The sequence below is a fragment of the Poecile atricapillus genome, chromosome 3 (assembly GCF_030490865.1).
Source record: "Poecile atricapillus isolate bPoeAtr1 chromosome 3, bPoeAtr1.hap1, whole genome shotgun sequence".
Taxonomy (NCBI): Eukaryota; Metazoa; Chordata; class Aves; order Passeriformes; family Paridae; genus Poecile; species Poecile atricapillus.
Genome location: NC_081251.1, coordinates 64,399,402 through 64,421,810, shown reverse-complemented (window position 1 = coordinate 64,421,810; position 22,409 = coordinate 64,399,402). Strand labels below are relative to the sequence as shown.

At 40.5% G+C, this 22,409-nt stretch overlaps 1 protein-coding gene across 1 annotated transcript; it reads right to left on the bottom strand.

The window, feature by feature from the left end:
* Nucleotides 1–238: 238 nt before the first annotated feature.
* Nucleotides 239–16,195, bottom strand: LOC131577556 (p53 apoptosis effector related to PMP-22-like). The gene is made up of 3 exons (XM_058835525.1): nucleotides 15,965–16,195; nucleotides 2,333–2,476; nucleotides 239–2,081 (listed from the first exon to the last, which is right to left on the bottom strand). Exons 1-3 carry the CDS (start codon nucleotides 16,173–16,175, stop codon nucleotides 1,867–1,869), a joined length of 570 nt encoding a protein of 189 aa, XP_058691508.1. The 5' UTR covers nucleotides 16,176–16,195; the 3' UTR covers nucleotides 239–1,866.
* Nucleotides 16,196–22,409: the final 6,214 nt, after the last annotated feature.

The window sequence follows — 22,409 nt, the reverse complement described above, 5'->3', positions numbered from 1 at the left end:
CTCAGGTACTCTGAGGTGGTGCCTGAGAAAAGGAGGCTTTGGGGGCTTCCACAATTCCCCACTCTCAGTAGAGAACAAAAGTTAAGAGTCATTTTTGAAACAATAACATAGATACCATCTTTTATTAGGTGTAATAAGCATAATAAAAATATTTATGATAAGTTTTTTCTCCTGAATGGGTAATATTACACAAAGAATTGCAAGTCATTTTATACAAACCGTGTTCTCTATATTTCACTTTGCTTTTCTTCCAGCTAGGAAACATTTTTAAAGAATATTTACACGTTCTTGTCTAATTATTCCTTACTATCCCTACACTCTCCCCATTGTTTGTACTCTTCCCATCTCTCACTCTTCTTGATCAAAGTTAGGAGATACTCCATAAAAGTGAATGGAGTTAACTGCTTAAAAAAACCCAACCAACCAACCAACCAACCAACCAACCAAGCAAAAAACTCCAAACAACCCAGGTGAAGCTCTGTGCCTTTATTAATTTTAGCTACCAAAACGTTTTAACTAAAAAATTTTCCACCTCTAATTAATTGAAACAAAGAACACTTGGCAGGGCATTTCATAGTACGCATAGTTACAAAATTGCAGATGTAAACCTCAGTAGTGAAGGATTTAGATGAGACTCCTTTTCCATATATTATCTATTTTTTTTTTTCACTTAAGAGAATAAATGGAATGCTATAAAGTTAGGTTTAACAAGGCAGAAACCAGCAGTCTTGATTGCTTCATTGCTCACAGTACATTGAGGCTTGAGGCACCATGGAGTATAGGATGCTGGAAGATATTTTATGATGTGATTTTCTCTATGAGAGCTTTAGTTTGAGATGGTAAGGGGTATTTATGCACTTTACAATTGCATATGACAGTATACACTTTCCACTTTAAAAACACTTAAGAACACCACATGAACAAAAAAGAGGCCTTTTAGCAGCGGTACAATACTTACACTCACTCACGCTGCTCCAGCCCAATTCCTGAGGTGCAGGGAAATCATACCTGACCTTTCTACACTGGATAAAAAAGCTGGACAGTATAACAGAGCATTTTAAAGTCATACGTTTTGATACAGGAGAAAAAAAGTGTCAAGATACCCAAGAAGAAGGCCACACCAGGACCTTTATCAAACCAGGTCTGCAGATTGCAGGGGTGGCTTGAAATCCCTTCTGCCTCTTCCCACTCTGTACTCACACTAGCAGTGGCACACCAGGATTCTTAAGGCTTTACTGGTGTTCCTTTCTTACTCTTGCAAATATTTAGAAATAAATACATTCCAAATGAATGAGGAAAAGTCAAGATGCTGGCTCTGGTAGGAGCTTTAATCCCTTCTTTACTCTGTCCTTGTGGCTTAAGTGAATGAATAAAAAATAGAAGCAAAACTATGAAGTGCTGGCTGACTAATTTACTACTTTGGCAGTCAGTGGGTAAAGATATTTGACTTCTTTGAAAATTGCGCAAAATCTTCAGGTTAAAGATGATACATACAAAATGGGATTTTTTTGAGTAGCTTTCCTTCAGGAAGATGATATGTGTTTTTTGTTTATTGCCAGTTTAATAAGCTTTTTTGAATTTCATTAAAATTGTGAATGTTTTTAGAATGCAATGGAATCCACATAAACCCCATTCATAGGAATGAATGAGGAAAACCAAGGGGTTTTAATATTTGTGCTTTAGCTAACCAACCCACAATGAAGGTCCAAAATACAGTAGATAACTTTATTTCTGGTGCCAGTGCCATTTTTCTACACACATTAGAAAAGTTTCCAGCCTTTTCTACTATCATCTGATGACAATATTCTGAAAAACGTAGCTAGTCTGTCAGGTATCTCTGGAATATGAACACATTTTTCCTGGTTCTTATGGGGAAGAGTAAAAATATGTGGGCTTGACATTACCCAAGATCTGATCTTCATAGTTAGGAAGGCAGCAGAAGAAGAATCCCAAGCATATTTCCATAATGGCGGTGGTCCAGCCAAAGCCATAGGCCCAGCTGAACATATTGATTCCTGTCATTTCAATTTCAGATGAGAACTTTACTGGATAAATGACCAGGCCCATGACGGAGAACACAGCTGAAGAAACAGGAGAAAACAAAAGAATGTTTAACACCCAGCACCACTGCGTTCGTCCATAATCCCTGTAGCTAAACCCATCCATATTGTGGAGGATCTGAGAATCGATCCAGTGCCATGACAGACTTTGATTTTTCATAGAGAGCTCAGCTACACTCAGGAGAGAGTTGGGTATAGAATCAGCTGAGGAAAATATCAGTTCTAGTATGGATATCTGCACAAGCTAAACCTGACTCCACATGCTGCCTTACCAGCCACAAAAAGCAAGCCTCCAATCCCACGAATGAAGTTGAACCGAAGTGTGTCAATGGCAAATGCGATGATGGCCAGTGCAAAACAGATGACTAGAAGTAGAAAGCCAACCAGGTATGTTGCAGCAGCGGCTCTTCCCCAGGCTGAAATCAGAAGGAAGATACTTTAGAAAGGAACAAAAGCAAAAACAAAGGATGGCTTTCTCTGGTTAGTAATTAAAGGTTCATTTTAAAACTTGTGAAAGGAGGATCATCTCCCAAGAAAGAAAGCGTGGGAGCTTTCTCTCCTCTTATATGTGAACATTTCAGTTCCACAAGAAGTCATGTACTAGGTGCAGAATGCATGAAAACTCCAGCTTTTCTTCTCATGCAGAATGAAATGAGGGCTTGGGTGTGAGCTTACTGTTTAGTTTTAACAATTACAAATTAAGATAGAAATGGCTTTAAAGATGTAAAAATGGATGTTGTCCTTCAATAACAAATATTACCTCAGCAGATGCCATAAAACCAACCTCCTTTTGCACAGACAAGGAGAATTAAACTGTCCCTGGAACTAATAAAAATTTTCCCTTGAAACAAAGTGTCTATAAAAGCACTACCAATCTGACAAACTTAAAGGTATGGAAATAGTCCATAAATGTTAAAATTCAGTGAGTTCTGTGTTTCAGCTTTAGTTTAGCTTCATGTCCTAAATGGAGCTAAGGATTTGGAATCTTTTTTGTAGGGAAATTGGATCTCTGATTTTGGTCCAAATTTAGAACCAATTCAAAAAGCTTGCTCAGGTATTAATTATTTCATTTTCAAATTATAAAATTTTATAACATGTTAATGCAAAGCATCTCGTATTGGCATAACAACTGGGAAAATAATATTTATTTAATATTTCAAGATCGAGGAGCAACTACTGCTCAAAGAGATCAAAGTGTCTCTTCTTCTGGATGTAAAAAAAGCCACTTTGACACATTTTAAATTGTGTATTAAATTGAGTAAGCAGTTAAAGTCTGCTAAGCTTCTACAGACTTCATCCCCTCATCTAACCACTACGCCTTTATCAAATGCTGGCTTCTAACCAAATATATGCAACAGCAGTGCCAAAAAATTATCACAGCCCAAAGAGCTCTGACAACAATTACAATTCAACTTAAATGCAGCACATGCTGTTCAGTAAAAGTTCCATCTAAAACTGAGCAAACCTATCGATTGGTTTGCTTTAAGCATGGAAGTAATAAAATGCAAAGTGTCCTGCCTTTCCCTTGACCAGAGTCAGGTAAGCACAAAAGCAACCATCCTGTCCCCAGTGAGTGGCAGCTTGGTGTTCCATCTCTCTTTGCCCAGGGCCCACACCACCACTACTATTAAGCAAGAAAAATGGATCAGGATTCTCCAGCTATCCTTTTCTATCCCTCAGCCCATCAAAACTAATTTCCCTTTTCTTTGCTTTTCAGCATTCTCCCTGCTTTATGATCCCTGCTGCTTTCTAGCTTCAGTTTTATGCCACGTCTCTTCTCTTTCTTATTCCACAGAGTTTCTGTCTGCTTATAGTGTTTTCACAGTAAACAGGCAGCTGCCTGGGAAGAGTGAAAGGGACAGCAAAAGTGTTCTTGCATTACATTTCCTAGTCCAGTGTTTTATCTCAAACTCTTCTCTCTAGGAGTTTACAGGGGTAGATTTCAGAGGCAGAGTATGCAGTGTGGAGGCACAGGAGGGAGAACAGCACATCAGGCAGAAGAAACAGACAAGAAGAGGAATTTCTTATACTGCTCAATACACCCCATTGTCTCTCTGTTACCCCTGTAAAACAGAAAAAAAAGGGCACCTGGCCGTAAGAGAAGTTTCTCAGCAATGGTGACCTCACTGTTCTTGGATATAAGAATTCTGGATACTTCTGGCAAAAGGGTGAAAAGACAGGAACACCTAGAGGTGATGTTCTTTCTTCGGTGCATAACTGCTTGTGGTTAGATACAAAACTCCCAGGCAAAGGAGCAGACTCAGAGTACAGCTGCCTGCCCAGCAAGTTCTGAGACACCAAGAGTCCTTGGGGTTCCCCCTGCCCCGCTGCCCAAGCTCAGCCTTGCTTCTCAAGAGCAGCTGATGGTAGAGCACCAAGCCCTGGGCTGAGAACAGCGCCTGGGCTTGGGCTCAGGGGGCTGTGCCTGGTGCCTGCAGACATGTGCGGTGGCACCTTGCCTGTGCCAGCACCTCCCTCCTCCGCCAGGCTCACCCAGGTGTTTTCCTGAAGTAGTGTTCCGAATGCTGTGACTGTATGGAAGCAGATTGAGCGCACGCCCAGCCCTCTGGGCACTGGTTATGTGGCAAGAAGAGACATGCTTGTTGCAGGATGCTTACAGCATTTGGAGGCATTGCTTAATCTCCTAACAGCCAATTTTGTGGCTCTCAGTTCTACAAAAGAGAAAAAAATAACCCTCAATGTTGGAAGAAAAGCAATACACCGCTCCAAGACAGTAGAGCAAGATGGAAGAGTGAGTCTCTACAGGGTTTTCTTGAAGAAAAGTATTCTAAGTTCATCTGTCCTTTACAAAAAGCAGCAGCTATCAGTAGTCTAAGATGACAGTGTGTAAACATCTTACCTTTCTAGAGTAAATGTAACAAAGGCTTTGTGCAGCAATAATTGCAACTGTTTCTATACCTGAGATGCTTATTTTATCTTGTGCCAGCCAGGAGTACTAGAGTAGTTTAGTTCTTTAAGAATAGAACTAAGACTTAAAATTACTTTAAAATGTCAGAATTAGAAGAATTAAATTGCTCAAAAAACACTGACAAGCAAGTGGCTTATTTGGTCTCAAATATTTTCTTATCTTCCAATGTTGTGGGAGTTTTTGTCTTTAACATGGAATAAAAATAATAATAAATTGTTCTATCTGCAAAGCTTTTTCTTAAAAATGTGAACTCCAAAGACTCCTCACAGGAGCAACACCAATTCAGTGTATTCTTGTCTGTAAAGTGAGGGTATTTAAAAGCTAAAAGGGCTCAGTCCACCTGTCACCAAATCAAAAATTGAAACAGAGGGAGCAGCAGGTTACAGGATAGCAAACTGAGTTTGTAAAAATATTCAGCAGTTTTTAAGATCTGTTTTTTCAGCCCCAAAAATTGTGGTGAGCTTTTGGCTGTTTAAGAGTTAAAATGTGCTTGTGAGGAAAGAAACCTGTTTATACAAAAGTGTTCTTGAATACCAGAAGCATCCTGTAATGCTTTGGTGCCAGTCCCATTTCTCCCCTTTTCAGTTCCTGCATCAACTGAATGAACATCGGTGAACACTGTGAAAGGGTTTATGGGCAGCTACACACCAAAACTCATTCTCACTGGCAATTTTCTGAGCAATTTGGTCTTGAACAAGACATTGCTATCCCAAACAGGCAAGAGGAACCCACGTTTTCACATCTGTCTCAAGTAGAGCAAGGACAATGCTTCTGATAACAGTGTTTTGTATGTCAGTAGCAATGATTTGTGAGATCTGAGCTATTCAAAGTGAATACAGTAATATGTTACCACTGGAAAATGAAAATAAGTGCCTGACTTCTATAACTCCCTACTGTGTGGGAAAACCTCCAAGCAAATTTAGAGACCAGAAAAAGCCCTTCATGCCAGGACAGTGCTCATGATATCTTATGAGCTACATAATTCACTAAGACAGAATTAAATAATAACACTGATTTATTCCTCTGCTATTAAAGCTAACTCAGTTTGAAGGCAGCATGACTACCTCTTGTATTGCACCATATAAATACATTCTGATTATCCTGTATCTGGCTGCAGCCATAGGGAAGCTGATGGACTTAATCAGACATCTAGGACTAAGAATACCTCCAGTTTCCTGCCTTCCTGATTTTAGTCCCTCACACATCTTAGAGTTTAAGAAAGTGTAAACACTATCTGTGCTTCACACAAAAGAAACAAACTTTTTTGCTCAGCAGTAAGTTGAGCCAAAACTTTGAACCACCAAACCTAGTATTTCCTTAGCCTGCCATCTTTCATGCTCCAAATGGTGCCTTCAAAAAAAGAACTGTTGTGTCTTAAAAATAGCATATGACTTCTGCTTCCTCCATGACAAATACAAATGCCCATGTTCCTGGTGTATATGTTTCAAAACATGGGAAAACATTCACAATAACATTCTCGTGTTTTTCTTGATCTGGTACTCCCACACCACATGAACTGCTAAGTCTCTCCTTGGGTGACATTTTCTGAAAGCAACCCCAGAGAGTTCAGAAGTACTGCTCCTTGTATAATCAATAAGAACATATTTCTCCAAATTTTTCTCTTGGCTTGAAGCTAAACACAACTAGCATTGGAAAGAAAAACAAATATTTATTGCCAGCTCAAAGACACCAGCAATTATCTAGATGTTCTTGCTGACTGATCATTGTCACACTGCAGTGAATTGTGCAGCAATTTGAGAAAGGGTAGCTTTAATTCACAAGAACCAGGGAGAGGTGAAAGAAAATGTAACAGACTAATATTTTGCTCTGTTGTCCTTCATACCACTGAGGGAAAGAAACATAAACGCTGCAGTTCTAGCTACAATCTTGCAAAGCAATTCTTAGGAGAGCTAAAATCTGCAGTGGTAGGGATTCATCCCTGTGTTGTACGTAATGAGAATGTTTCTAGGCTGAGTTTGCAGAGCCCAACCTGTTTAACATCTCTCTGATTAAAGGGAAAGAGCATTATTTTGGAAACAAAGCTGAACTCACTTGAGTTTCTCAACCTGGCGTTCTTTGTCAGGGTGTGGCAAACACTGCAGAGCACATGGTTCACTTTGAAAAGGAACTGCTTTGGCCAGGTTTTACCCATTTCCCTTTAGTTGGTTCTCAAGAAAGTTTCCATGTGAAAATGCACGTGTTTGCAGCAGAACTCGTGTTCCCTTAGCATGACTCTTAAGGTGGTCCATCAAACCCATAACCCACACCTCTACCAGCCGAAGGGTTACTAGCTGCTGGTGTACATGCATGCCACTGTCATCAGGACTCTGGATTTCCTGTGCTACCTGTGCAACACTACACAGTGCAAAACCCTGTCTTCTGGAAATACTGACTCTGTAACATGCCAGCTATGGGGAATTTCTGCGCTTTTTCTGGAAACAAATGCACACTATAATCTCTGTAATTGTTTGCTGAACACGTGAGCTGGCATTGAAATACTAGCGTGCATGTGTTTGTATGCAGCCAAGATAAATCAGAAATTATCAACAGCAGCTTCTTATGAATAAACTGCATGTGCAGACTGAAAGCCATTGACTGAAAATTATTTCAAAAGAAGTTGTACCAATGAGAAAAAAAACACATATTAGTCATGGGTAATTTATGAACAGAATAAAACAAGGAAAATAACATCAAAGGTGTGGTTGGATATGTACTATTTCTGAGTTTCTGTGTTCATTGCCTCTGGATCATTCTTAAAAGAACTTCATTCTCTGTATATCTTTCACATGGGTAGTCAGTACTGGAGGTTTTTCTTTGGATTCTTTTTTTTTGTGTGAACTTATATCTTTTGCAGTGGAATGCAGATTTTTTAGTCTTTCTATATGGCATCCTCTTTGGCAACTCTGTTCTTTTCCTCCTAGCATTAGTTTTTTAGAATTCATTGGCTGTTAATATGGATTTCTCATTTAATAACAGAGTATTGTCTTATAAAAATCATTTCTGTGTGAGCCAGAACCAGCTTTTAGCTTGCCATTATTTAAAAGACAACCATGGAAACAGAGAATGACCTATTTAGGTTCACACTAGGATAATGCCATTGCCAAAGTTTCTCAATGATTAGTAACAGGTCTCATATAAATGAGAAAGGATTAGGACTTTAGGACAATTACCCCATAAAAATGATTTTAAATGACAACATTAAGGAAAAGAACCTTTATGAGTACGAGTTATTCTATCTATAAAGTACAGTATATATAAGCAGAAGGCAGTTTTTGTCCATAAGCTGCATGCTAAAGTGATAGCTCAGTGTGGCTTGGTGGGCTTTAACTCCTTTAAAGGAAAAACCTATTAATTCCTCACCACTGACTTCACCCAAAAACAAACACAAGCAAAACCTTTATGTAATCTGCAACCCTCCTTTCTTACTCAGGCAAGCAATTAAACTTAGAAGCTATTCTGACTTGAATTTGAGGGGAGGAGCAGTTACGTCTTGAGGGAGTGGTTCAAATTCATCTCATCATAAGCTTGGGCATGTACAAGCTTGAGTTAGCTGGCTTCTGCAAATCTTGTATTAATGAGGGCTGCTCCCTGATGCTTACTTAGTGCTGGGAAGGCAGAAGGGGCAGAGAGGGTGTAGAGCCATCATCAAAGGGAGTACCAAGGGAGTAAGTTAGCTATTAAATATAATGCACACACAGTGCCTCAAAATTAAAGGTTTGCTCATGAGAGAGTCAGGGAGTACCCCTATCTCACATTATCTTCAGAAGCAGTTGCACACACTGAGAAAATCTCAGGATTAAAGTTCAGCCTCATACACTTTAATGCTATAACATTTTTCTTCCTATTTCTTTCCTATTTATTTTAAATTAAGGCAGGATTACTTATACTTGGATGTGTACATGGGGCTTGGGAGTGTCAGATAAATAAAACAGGTTAGGTATTGATTAATCAGTTCATTTACATAAGCTCAGCTAATGAGAATAGCAAGATGTACCTGCTCCGTAATTACCCCAGAGTGGGTTGAAATATTTAATGTGAATTAAACAGAATCAATTTCCATGATAACACAGGCTATGAACTAGGACTTTTAATCAAAACAGTAGAGCGGAACCTTTCAAAAAAAAAAAGCTCTTTTAAAGTTTTATATTCCCAGAGTCATTTGGGACTAATGAACACTGAATTTACATCTTATTTCCATGTGGACTGAGAATTGTTGTCATTCTTGATCTACAGTTTTCATGCTGTGAGCAAACTTTGTTCTGAAATCTTGCTGAAAATCACCTTTTGCGCTAGGGAATTTCCCACTAACAGATAGCAGCTGTGAACCTGGATCTGATTTTCCAGTAGAGGCAAAATTTTATTATTTGCGAAAGAAAACCCCCAGCATATGAAGAAGTCATGCTTTGTTGTCATAAAAAGATATTGAATTTATTTACTCTTCTTATTAATGAAACAGCTTTTACAATGCATCCTGAAAATCTTTGTCCCTTGCTGCTTACTGCTGATGAGGTTGTTAAATGAACTGCACAGACTTCCTATTTTTTGGGGGCCTGATTGGGGTACAGCATGCATATAGCAGCACAGTAGGTGACATTAGATGTATTCAGTTTCAGATTAGTAATTCAGCAGGACTGAAGGGAAGTGTTATTTAGTACTAGTAGAAGGAAGCCAGATACCTCTGGAACACAGGCTAGTGTCAGCACTCCACAGGCTACTTTGAGTTCCTGGGAATTTTTGAGCAATGACTTATTTTCTAATGGTACTTGACAAAGAAGAAACATGTTACAATGCTCACTGAGTCAGTGTGTTTGAGGTGTCTCAGAACAGCACAGGCTGCCAGTGAAAAGTGATACAGAAACGTGAAAGAATGTTCTGAGAGTTCTATTTCTTTTGCTGTGTAACACCTTCCCACTTAAGTAATCTGTTTGAACCCACAGTGGAATTTGCATCTTGCAGCCCTTATCACTGTTCAGACTATGGAGATGTTATTATAGCCATGCTGTATCAGATTACCTCAATAAACTAGAGGAACAGAGGAGGTGAAGAGGGTTGAGAGTTTGACCATGCTGTCAAGTCTCCACATGCTGTCAGCAGAGGTGCCTCCTGTGTAAGTGAATGGAATCCTCTCTCCAGGACTCCAGGGCCTGAAAATGCAAAGTGTTGAGGATCTTCTCAAAATCCACAGCACCAGCAGTTCATATCTCCTGATGGGCAGATGAGAACGCTCCACATGACTGCTATTTTTCCACACAATCTAACCGTAATTATTAGGGGAAAGCTGGATAATAAACTTGGGATTACATGTCCAATTGCTCTCTGGAGAGTTAACTGCTCAAGAGCATTACTATTATTTAGAAAATAATCTGATTAAAAGAATCTTCCGCTGAAATTATAAAAGTACAAACTCTAAAACTATAAGGGAAAGTACACAAGCAATTGCAGATAAGGAATAAAAATTGCCACAGTAATTAAATGCTTTGGCCTTGATTCTCTTCTCTTATACCTGGTTTAGAAACAATGGCATGTCTCCTACAAGCTGGGGAAAAACCAAACCTTTTCTTTCTTTCTTTCATCATTCCTTACAAAATTCATCAATCCAATCCTGTTGTGGCTTTTTCATTAGCTACATGTTTGAGACTCTATTTTTTCTCATTCTTAGTTTTGAATAATTATTGAATATTCTACATTATTCAGTAACTAATCTTGTAATCTCATTTCTCACTGATTAGTCCCAGGTAACATTGCACTTTAAGGAGAATGACGTTTTAAGAAATTATATGCTTCTCTACACACTGTTATTAAAACCACAGACAATGGCTTTATATTAATATAAGCATTTTATGCTACAATACAGCAAGAATAGCAGCAGCCTTTCGTTTTCAGTTCAGCCTGTGACAAAGGAGTAGAGGTTTGCCCTTTAATCCAGGCCATGCACAGAGCAAGCTGGGCTCCATCTTGGGCTTTCCCACAGGCTTCCTCGAACTGGTCAGAAACCTCCCCAGCCTCTTTCCCAGCTGCAAAGACACTTTTGCAAATGTCCTTGGATTTTACCAAATTGTGAAAGCTGTTAAGTGCAGAACCTTGACTTCAAGAAAAATCTGCAATAAAGGCCCAGTGACTTGAGCTGATCCCTACTTCAAAAGCACAGTTACTTGTTTACTTCATTTCTATTTTGATGTACAGACACCCTCAGATGCCAGAGGGCCACTGGGACATCTTGTTTGTCCTCCATCTGCTGTATTCCATCCTGTCCCTCTGGAAATGTCCCCGTGTCACCCTGCTCAGGATGCTTGCTTTATCTTGGGGCACGTAAGAGTTTCCCATGCTGGGATTAGGTGCTGGCTGTCAGATGTGATGGGAATGTGGGGGAAGGAAAAACAGTTTTACATAGGTAGTGTGGCAGTGGCAAAGCTTGGTGCCTGGTGTGTCCTGCGCCCCAGGTGTGATGAATCAGTGCCCTGATGGAGAAGGTAATTTTCCAGAGGGAGGCCTGTGTGGCCAGCAGTGCAAGGCCAGTGGGAGCTGTAGTACCAGGAGAGAGACCTTGGAAACTGATCCAAACCACACCATGTAACCTTGCTGTTGTATCATAACTTGGGGATTTTTAGTAAGGGATTTCCATTTTGTTCTTCCTCCAGGATAATAAATGGTGCTGCACTGTAGGAAAAGATTCCCTGGAAACAAAAGTCTGGTATAGGCAAAAAGGGGGAAAAAATCTACTCATCAATGAGGATGCAGAATATTTATTTTCTCAAAAGGATATTACTTTCACAACATTTCCTTCTTTCACTTATCCTGTAACCATACTTATCTGCTGCCATATTTGAAGTAATTTTTGTTCATCATAATCATACTATACTAACCTTATCTTGTAGTATTGCATTCATATTCATAGACCAAAATAAAACTGGATACCTAGAACAGAGTTGCCCATTATTTACCTGGAAGACAAGCCCTACGGAAGTGTCCTTTCCAGATGGCAAAATCATTCATGCCTCCACTAATCTCCACAGCCACAAACCCCTCCACACATCCCAGGAAAAGCTATAATAGAATATTATGATGTGAAAATAACTGAAGATGTGGATTCCATTTGCCATATGGAAATGGCTTTTCCTGAATATTTCCCCAAGATCTCTGTTTGCACTATGCAAATAAGATTATCTCATCAACATACGCTTAGAGTTTTAAAATTTCAGTTGTTTTGATGCCAGCACCTGCAAATGGAAGAACTGCAAGGCTGGGTGGAAGATAAGAGGGGACAAATGTAGTCACAAGTTTTTCATCCTTTGTGCATCGCATTCAGACTAATAAAATCAGTTATTTCCCCCCACATCATTTATGTTTATTATGTATTTACCTAAACATGTTTAAACATCTTCAAAGCCTGCAGTGGAATAAATTACATACTGAAGAAATGTCTCATGTCTGCAAGACACACCTTGTTCAGGACAGGTAATAAAGCCAAAGAACAAGAAAAACAAAGGAGTGCTGTGCCAGTGTCATGATGGAGTTTAACCTGTGCATCTTCTGTGTAAGCTCAGCCATGTCCCACAGAGATACATTCCATATTGCTCATTATCTATCCAAAAAGTCTTAATCGCTCTTTGTATATGTTCAAGCGTGTCATCAGATTGAGCCCTTTGTTTTTCCAAGTGCAAGAACAATGAAGAGCAAGAGCAATGAATCTCCCAGTCCTTCATCCTAAATTCCATGCATTTTGAGTAAGTATCCTAATGCACTGGATATTTTTTCGTAAAAAGTTCTATTTATTTGAACTAAATATGCTTGAAAAGCAACAGTCTTTGATAATGTCTACATGAGTGTCATATGTTTAAAGCAGATGATCTGAAGACTTGGAGAAGATAACAGAGTGTATAAACTCTTCATATTCTCACTTCCCACAGAGCCCACAACCTTTGCAAAAGACCATGGGTGAGCAGATGCTTTCACAGAAGACAAGTGTACCAGTGGAGCTACTCTATTGCCTTTCCAAAAAAAAAAAAAAAATCAAAACCTCCAAACTCTGATGATGCAGCCAGTGAAATATCCAACCTTCCTCCCTTCCAGTATAATCAACCTCAATGACATTGGGCTTTTGCCTTCCAACTGCATAAACATATCTTAAGCCAAACAGCCGAGATTCAAGGGGAATTATAAACATTGCACGTGCAGAATTTGATTTGAATTTGCACATTATAATTAACAACTTGCAAGGATGTTGCAATTATATCTAATTATGATAGGACGAAGATGACTGCAGTGGATTAAGATAACTACACTGTCCAAGTCATGTTGACAATATTTGCTGGCAGCTGCTGGGGTACACATACAAATCATGTTTATCAGTGAAACCACCCCTGCAGGAGGGCCAAATTTCAAAACCTACCCAGCCAGTGGCAGATCAGGCAGGGAAGCTGAGAGTAAAGGTCAGAAGAAACAAGATGGAAACTGTGGAACAGAGGGGGGAAAAGAGATCGCATCTCAGGAAGGCTGTAAAACACTTCTGTCCTTTACGTTTACATCACATCTTTGTCTCTGTGCTCAGGAAGGCGTGTAATTACACTTTGTTTAACCAGCACTGTGTTTAGCTTGGCACAAAGTTAAACATCCCACAGAACATGATGCTGAATGCTTGTTTTCCACGACCTTTATGGAGCACAGCAGACAAATGTAATCCCAAAATTACTAAAACCCTCTATTTCATCACTAGGGCAGGTACAATCAGGCTCAACACAAGACCTGGATGCTCACAAGTGACATGCTCTCATGGCTTGATCTTTTGGGTGGAATACAAGATCAGCATCGGCCACCCCTGCCCTGCATGAGAAAAGGTGGGAGTCACAAAAGAAAAATCCCAACCCTGCATCAACTGAGCAAGTAAAAATGGAGAACAGGATTGGATCTGAGCACATCCCACCTCTGGAGAGAAGGGGTCTGAGGGAAAGGTCTGGAAAGGATCAGGACAGTGACATGAGTTTGCAGTCTTAACAGTCAGGCCTACAGTCCTCTCCTGGGTCAGGGGTAACTCGCCCCCATGAAAGGCAAGATCTGCATTTTAATGGCACAATCTGGCAAAGGCAGAAGCCTGGCAGCATAACCCACTCTTACCTGGCCTTTGCATACCTTGTTTACATACAGCTTTCACATATTCTCCCACTGGCTAGGTGACTCCATTGTACCAGACATATTCAGGAACTCTTTTTCAAGAAGGATTTTGACAATTTGCTTAGGCTTCCTGGATATTGAATCACCTTGAAGAGTTCAGGTAATAGATGCATGTCTATTGGGGGCATAATGCAGTCATGCAGCTCATGAACAGCATTTCCAATGCTTTCAGAAGTGTCAGTGGACTCTTCAATGTACCTGCTGGATAATGTTCTGCATGTGTGTACCAAGTCCACAATGTTTGTGTTAAAAGTGCTGGATTTGATGTGGATGTGATTCATGGTAACCCCAGACGTTGCAGGACAGTCCACACAGAGGATGACCTCCCTGGTTTGTCTGTAGATGCTGTCCAGTTTCCAGGGAAACTGTGCATACAGCTGTGGAATTTAAAGCTATCAGAGTGAGGCAGGATAAGGAAGGAAACTAAATATCAAACACCTATCTAGGTCCCGGAAGCAAGGAGAAATTTCTCTTGTCTTATCAAGGGAAGCAAGGTGAAACATCTCAGTGTTTTCTGTCCAGTTAAAGCTGGCATTCATGGCATTCTCCAGGGCCTAGCCTGGAGCTCAAGAGGAGGGCTCACTTTCCAGGAAACTTAGGAGGAAACTCAGGTCTGAGAAGCCCTCTACTAAGCATCATGTTCTTTCTCCTTCTCTCAAGTTCCATGTAGCAGAGGCCAATTTGCTGGCTTGACTTATGCCCAGCCACAGAGCTGGTGCAGGAGCCCTGAGAGCAGGAGTGGATGGTGATGCTTGGTGGAGCTGGTTGTGCCTGGAGCCCTACACTCACAGAGGCCTGCTGCAATTAACTCATTACAGATGAATTTTGTGCATAGAAGGTAGAGTTTCATGACACACAATAAACCTTCAGGAACAATTCTGAAACACTGTAATAAATGATCCCTCAGATTGCTTCAGCAAGTGCTTTTACTCTTATTTTTAACACGAACAGCCGAGATTCTGAGCCCTAGAGAAAAGGTTCTTCCTTGTAATTTGAATGAGCATAAATCGTAAGAACCCTTGAACTTCCTTTCCAGCTCAAGCTAACAGACCTTCATCCAGAATTACTTGTTTCAAACCACGGCCAATACCAAATAAGCAGAAAGAGAAAAAAAAGAAAAGAAAGAAACAGAGCACATCCAGAGTGACCCTTCTCTTGGGCTATTCTCCTACACTTGTGGTTCACATCTTTTCAAGCTGAAGATTGCACCTGAGTCAACATGTTTAATAGCCACCAAAACTTAGTACAAACAAGAAATCCTTCCATCTTTTAAAGCTTTCTTTCATAATCACGAGGAGACTCTTTCACACGACCCACCTACCAGAGCAGTTTCAGGACAGCATTCTGTAGCCTGACACTCCCTGGGAATATCTTGCTACCATCTAAATTTTTACCTCCCTTTTTCTGGCACTCAGAGCAGCTTGTCACACTAACGCCAGGCTTACCCACACAACCTGTTTGGATGTTTGATCACCGGTAGCCGCTAAGTTTCCAAAAGCAGTGATTAGTGAGAAGAGGTTACCAGCTTTCTCTGAGAGAGGAAGAAAATCCTGTATTATTTTCTGTACCAGAACAATACCATGTGTGGGGTTTTTATGTGTTATGCAATCCTGTAGGTTCTCTTCTGCACAGAGGTGTGAGGGCATTTTATTTCTTCAGCCGGTTAGTCAAAACTCTTGACGCATTTAGTGGCAGTCCCTATTGCCCGTGGCTTCATACGTAAATGCCAGGGAGATACTGTTAGGAGACCTGCGGGATGTGACCCTCTGCCTCAGAGCCTGCTCCCGCCACCCCTGCAGGCACTTACCGTAGCCCATGAGGGACTCGCAGTTCCATTCCCCGCCCTGGTCAGCCCTCCTGCAGTTCTGCCACAGCGACGCTTGCTGCACATAGGGCAAGGTCTGCGACTCCAGCCAGCCCCTGCCCGCCAGCGCGATGATCCCGAAGATGACTCCTATGCCCAGGAGCAGGGGCAGGATCCACCTGCAGCGCGTGTAGTCGAGGCCGTACTTCACCATGGCTCAGGGCGGGCGGGACAGGGCCCTCAGCCGCGGGCTCGGCGGGAACAGCGGCGGGGCCTGCGCGCAGCTCCGGGAAGGCCCAGCAGTAGCTACGGACGCGTGTGCAGATGCTGGAGAAAAGCCTTCCAGCCAGGACACACAGCAGAGAGAGAGGGAGGGAGGGAGGGATGGATGGAGCTCCACCTAGATTCAGATGAGTAAGAGCTGCTGCTGAGCAATAACCAGTTGAGCTAGGGAGAAGCTTCGAGGCTGGGTTTATCTGTGAGATCTTCTCTGCCCTGCTGAGTAGGTAACAAATCGGGAGGTGTTTACCCTCAGCATTTAACACTTTCCTTCCTGACATCCCCACCAGCAGTTGTGGTAACACCTTTCTGTCTTCTAATGTATTTGCATTATGGCAGGAGAAAACAGAGACGAGAGGAAACTATTTGCATGACACGGTGGATGCTTCTGAAACTGGCCACCTGGAGGCTGTAAGCTGCCTTTCTAGGACTCCATTTAAAAATAAAACCATACCTTATTTTTTACAATTTTTACAGTTAAAGAAATTCCCATAGCTGTTATAAAGCTAAGGCAATAGGGAATGTCACTGTCTGCTCCTCCCCTTCTGGAGTGTAGGTACCGAGGAAAAGAAAAATATAGTATGATCTGGGTATAGCCTCATTGGGAGAACAAAAGCCGAGTTCTGGTTTGACTGAGCCTCACAAACACTCCCTGAGTGTGGATCTGGCGGTACACACACTGCCTGAGGCCTGTCAGAGCCTGTCTGCAGCTGCCAAGAGTGCAAGGCAGAGATGAGCCATCACCTCTCCATGCCCTGGGAGGACACCCAGCCGAGTGCGGGCTGAGTTTTCTGTCAGCTCAGAAGCGATATTGCTGTGTTCCCTGCACATCCTTTGAACTACCACGTGCTACAACTGGTGTTTTGGTAGGGCCCAATTGCATTTACATCTGAAAGCAGCTGCGGCCCTTGATCAAAGCTGGTTTGTGTAAAACACTGTTAAGTCCAGAGGATGCAAAGTATCCTTTGCTCCCGGTGGATTTTGTCAGGTGGGGCTGCAACCAAGCACTGCTGTCATTTACTCAAATTTGTTATCATATTGCAGCTTCCATGGTGCATTTGACTGCTATGAACTGTTTGTGAACTGCAAACTCCACAACATGTTTCTGAATTAATATTCAAAAATCAATAATGGCCCAAATAAAAGAAATTAATAATTTACATTGTACTGACACACTATGCCTGAAGAGACATTGAGCTTGCAGACCACCAAACTGGAACATCCACAGCAATGAGCTGCAGCACACTGAAGAAGTAGTAACTCCATGAAGAATTCAGTGTGAAGAAATTAATTTGACACCATGCCTTACCTCTCATTAGATACCTTATTTGCCTGCTGGTAGATTAGCAGTGGTGTTGGCTGCATTATCTCTCATTCTGGCCAGCTGAAGCACCCTGCCAGCAGCTGCCCTGTGGCACAGACCATCCAATATCCCTGTAGCTGTGAGAGGTCCATTAGGAGTATCCAACAGGCCTCTGTGAGAGCACTGAATTTGAAAGCCACAGCCAATGATGAAGACACCTCAGCTGCTGTTTTGAGTTGGAAATAAGGGACAATCTCACATTTTTTTGGTAAACCTTACGGAACAACAATTTCCTTAGAATAGAATGTATCTTCCATTGTAGTCCACATTTCTGCCATCCACAAATTCAGTTATCATTAACCTAATGTTTAAAATATAATTTACTTGTTCTATAACACTGCAATCTATATATTTTTATGCATGATTTAAAGAAATGCATGATTTTTATGCATGATTTGAAGAAATGTTTACATCAAAACCAATATCATTTGAAGCCCAACCTTAGTATGCTATGCTGTTACCTGCAAGTTGTCCGAGTCTAAATATGCACATTCCTTCTGTTGCCACAGCTGGGGTAGAAGTGGACACAATAGAATTCTAAAGTTTGAGAGAACACAGAAATGTTTTTTTTTTTAAAAAATGGCTTCAGAAATACTCGTGAATGTGGCAGTAGAGGGTAGACAAGCCTTCACTCAGCTGTCTGAATCTAGTCTCTCTCCAAGTTTCAACCTTTCACAAAATTACAGCTTTATAAGAACATAGGCAAATCAAATTAAAGCAAATCAAATTTGTACCTGAAATCTCATATGAAGACTGGTACTGTCATGCATTTGAAAGCCAATGTCTGTTGGGGACTAAAATGGTCCTCTCTGAATTTAGAATGCTCAGCAATGTTTCAGGTAGGCACTTACTGAAGGATTTGTCATCAGTTTCTATTACAGCTCACCTGTGGATGAATGCATACTGTCACAAATGTTAGCATTTGCAAGGTGATACCACAGAGAACATTATCATGTTGAGAAAGAAAGGTGAGTAGTATTCAGTCACCATGAATGTTTCTGTGTCTTGCCCACCTTTGTCATCCTTAAGGAATTTAGAATTACAAGCTGTCTTCACATTCAGTAAAAGGGTAATTTGAGATATCTTAAACAGTAGAAAGGGAGATACATCCAAAGGTAACAAAACAATGTATCTATCTCATGTAATTCTGGTACTCATATGGCAAACAGGGAAGAATTATTGGGAACTAAGTGAAGTGATGACTTACTTTCACCATGCCTTGTCTTTTACAATATGTAAATTGTGTGTTTACATGAAAGCAAATGCTTGTTCTCCTTCTCCAATATAGACTCTCCTGACTAACACCAGCATCGTCTGTCAGAAATGAAAGATATATAATCAATGTTAAAACAGATTGTAGTGCACTTTCTGCACCTAAAAATATTGCTAATGAATCTTCATTATTACTTGAGGTTATCAAGTAAGCAAGAGAACATTAATAAAACAAACAACTCTATAGCATTAGAGTTAGAAATAAAAATATGCCATTTTCAGTCAAGACACAAATGATTTTCTTAGTGGAAGAAGAAGCTAACAAATCACTGGCAGCATATTTTTATTCACCTTTAGTCTCTGACTGGTCATCTAAGCTATATAAATGACTGGATTGGCTTAAGCTAACTGGCTGTGGCACATGTTCATGACTTCTACAGCAAGCAAATTTTCATTCTCTGATAATCACACTGCCTATAAACAAGAAGTCCCCAGAGTTTGAATTTTAAAGATTAAATTGCTAAGATTGTTTTGTGATCTGTTCTCTTGTGTGCTACCTTACATCTAACAAGTAAATTTGAGCATAGATATTGTTACTACTATTTTTATTAATCTATTTACAACCATAGGTCCTTTTCTTTTGCTGGTAATGCCAATCTACTGTTTATCTTTGGAAAGGGCTGCACTGCAGTTAGTTACAACCACAGCCCAAAGAGTGATGTAACTCAGCCAAATTGTACCTTGTGGTCACTCCCTGTACCCTGCATCCCCTGGGCACTAAGGCAGTAGTATTCTCAATGTGATAAATATTTCATCCATACCGAGCATGTGTAGGAAAAGACCTTTAGACATCATTGTAGAAATCATCATGTAGCAATACATTCTGAACAAGATTGGACTTTACTTCTTTGCAAAATAAAAACACCCTCCTACAAAAATGCATGCAGTTGAGACCTTGTAGTTTTGCCCACACCAACCCTTTCTGAGGAACTCTCCTGTGGTGGCCAGGCACTGTGACTGCTCCATGACACTTATGATGACCTGGGGAATGGCGGGTGCTCAGCCCTGCCTCTGTGCATTTGGGAAAGCTTTCACACACAGCACAGTAAAGCTCTGCAGATGTTGGATACTTCCTCTGTTCACTGACTGCTGAGCTCAGAGGAAAATTCCCACAGGAGTTTGTTACGATTTTTAGCAAGTCATCCAGGACCAACTTGCTGCAGGGCCTCCAAAGCCTGCCCCACATGCAGGCTCCTGTCATTAAAGCAGGCTTGCCTTGACAGGACAAAGGCTTAGGCTTAAAAGGGCTTTCTTCCTCTCCTTAGCAAGGCTACATGTGCAAACCAGTAAGTTTTAACACCTGAGATGCAGACATGGGGCGGCATCCAGGACTGTCATTTATGTGAGCAATTCAAGACTGTATTGGGAAAATACAAATAAGGAAAACACAAGATTAGGAAGGTACAAAGACTCTGTGTGCCCGAGAATGGATTTAATTGTCAGCTATTTTTTCTTAAGGATATGATAAGCTCTATATTGGAACAAGGTTAAATCCCCAGGTATTTCCTACAGAGGCTCTGTAGAAGTTTAATCAGTTCAGTCAACTCCCCGTTCTCCAGGCAAAAGGCTGAAATCAAGGGTGTCCTGTAATCCAACTATACTGCTAGGAATTGAGATGGCCTCTGGACACTTGTAACCATTGTGAGCATCTGTATTTTCCTTGAGTGGCTGTCAGGAGCACAAGCTCTCTAGTGAGCAAGCAGAATTATAGAATGAAAGAATCATATCATGTTGTGTACAGGGATTTTTTGAATCCATGGGTAAGCAGTTAGAGTAGTACAGTGCAGTCCTGTACTACATATGGGATAATTTTATTTAAGCTACTTGCTTTGGGTTTCAGAACTTCTCTGTGGCATAGGTAAGCTAACTAAATACTTGTCCTGTTGTAGTGCATCTTAACAATAACTCGTGGTAAAGCATAAAGCTCAGTTGCCTTAGGAGAGGAATAAAATCAGCTTCACTTAGGTAATTCCCAGGTGCCACAGCCTTGTTACTTACAGTTCTCTGTCAAAAAAATGGCTTTTATCTGCACTGCCTTATGGGTCAGTTGGGAATAGCTACTTGTTTAAACACTCTGAGATTTACAGATATGACATGCACACTAAGCATGTCTTAGGGGTTTCAGCCAGGAATTTTCATTTTGAGATTCTCCAGCCAAAAGAAGGATTTTGCTGAAACTCATGTTACACGGAAATTATGTCTTCAGTTTTAAATATTTGATGTGAAATTGAGTTGACAAGAGGGCTAAAATTAAAATTAGCAACATTTATAACTTATTGTCTTACTACTAAATGCCAATTATGATTTTCCCAAGCTTTGTTTTGTGAGTTGTTTTGTTTTTCTATTTCAAGTCAGAAGTTAATTTTCATGTATAACAATTCACCTATTTTTTTTTTTTTAATTCTTATTTACTGTTGTAAGGGATTACTAACACAAAGAGAGCTTAAAAATAGGTTATTTCCGAAAAGAGACTGTAATGGCCACAGGTCAGCTCCTGCCCCAATCACATACCTCTGTGCACATTCAGGACTGTGACCATCAAACCAGCCTACTTATATCCATGATCATTTCCCAGGGCAGCACACTGTAGGGCAGGACTTGCCTCACTTTTATGTTCAGTTTCATCTGAGTGCTCACTCCAAAGCTTTCTGGGCCCTCTCAAACTCAGTGAACACTGATTTCCAATGTATCACCTTGAGTCTTAGCAAACTTTGATGCTTATAAAATATTTTATGTTCACAAAGGATTGTGAAAATTACCATGTGTTGTCCCCATTACCCTGAATAAATAAAAAGCAGCAGCCATACCAACTCTTCTTGTATTATTCAATCCTGCAAAGATGAACTTTTTCAGAGGAATATAATTAATTTCTCTTTATTAATTATATTATATAATGCATAGTTCTTATCACAAATTCTTATTTATCTTGTTTATTGCTATAGTAACTATTAGTATATTACTATTGTTTATAGTTGTAATATTTATATTATAAAGCTCCAGGCATGTCTGTATGTGTTCTTCTACAGTCTTTATTATAAATACAGCCTTATTAAATTTCTGCATTCAAAAATCCTTTGGATTATTCTAACAATTTTCAAGTAATTTAAGTGTAATTTTACATAAGGGAAATTTAAGGGCACTGGATTTTTGCCTGGATGGAGTCTGTAGATGTCAAGCTTCATAGCTGGTGCAGCTTTGCCCACACCTTAGGACATCAGGAAATCCCAGACAAAAGGCTGCTTACTGTACCAGTGCAGACCTGCACCATGGAGTCATTGGAATTATCTCATAAATACACAGCACACGTGCAGGAAATGGGATCTACACATAAAAACTGCTGCCCCTGTGCAGTAACACTGCCATTTACCAGGTTCTGTGAACCCCCTGCATAAGGATTTCACTACTCCTGTACCGACGCCTGTTACAGGAATCAAATTTAGAAACTCAGCATCCTTATTTTTGAAAAATGCATCCTCCAGATTTAATTAAACTTTGTTCTGGTTGTATCATCTCCCAAGTCCATTTAAAAACCTG

Coding starts and splice junctions, on each gene's coding strand:
- LOC131577556 (XM_058835525.1), bottom strand. CDS start 16,175: ATGGTGAAGTACGGCCTCGACTACACGCGCTGCAGGTGGATCCTGCCC. Junction 2,477..15,964: donor CGAGTCCCTCATGGGCTACG/GTAAGTGCCTGC, acceptor TTCTGATTTCAG/CCTGGGGAAGAGCCGCTGCT. Junction 2,082..2,332: donor AGGCTTGCTTTTTGTGGCTG/GTAAGGCAGCAT, acceptor CTGTTTCTTCAG/CTGTGTTCTCCGTCATGGGC.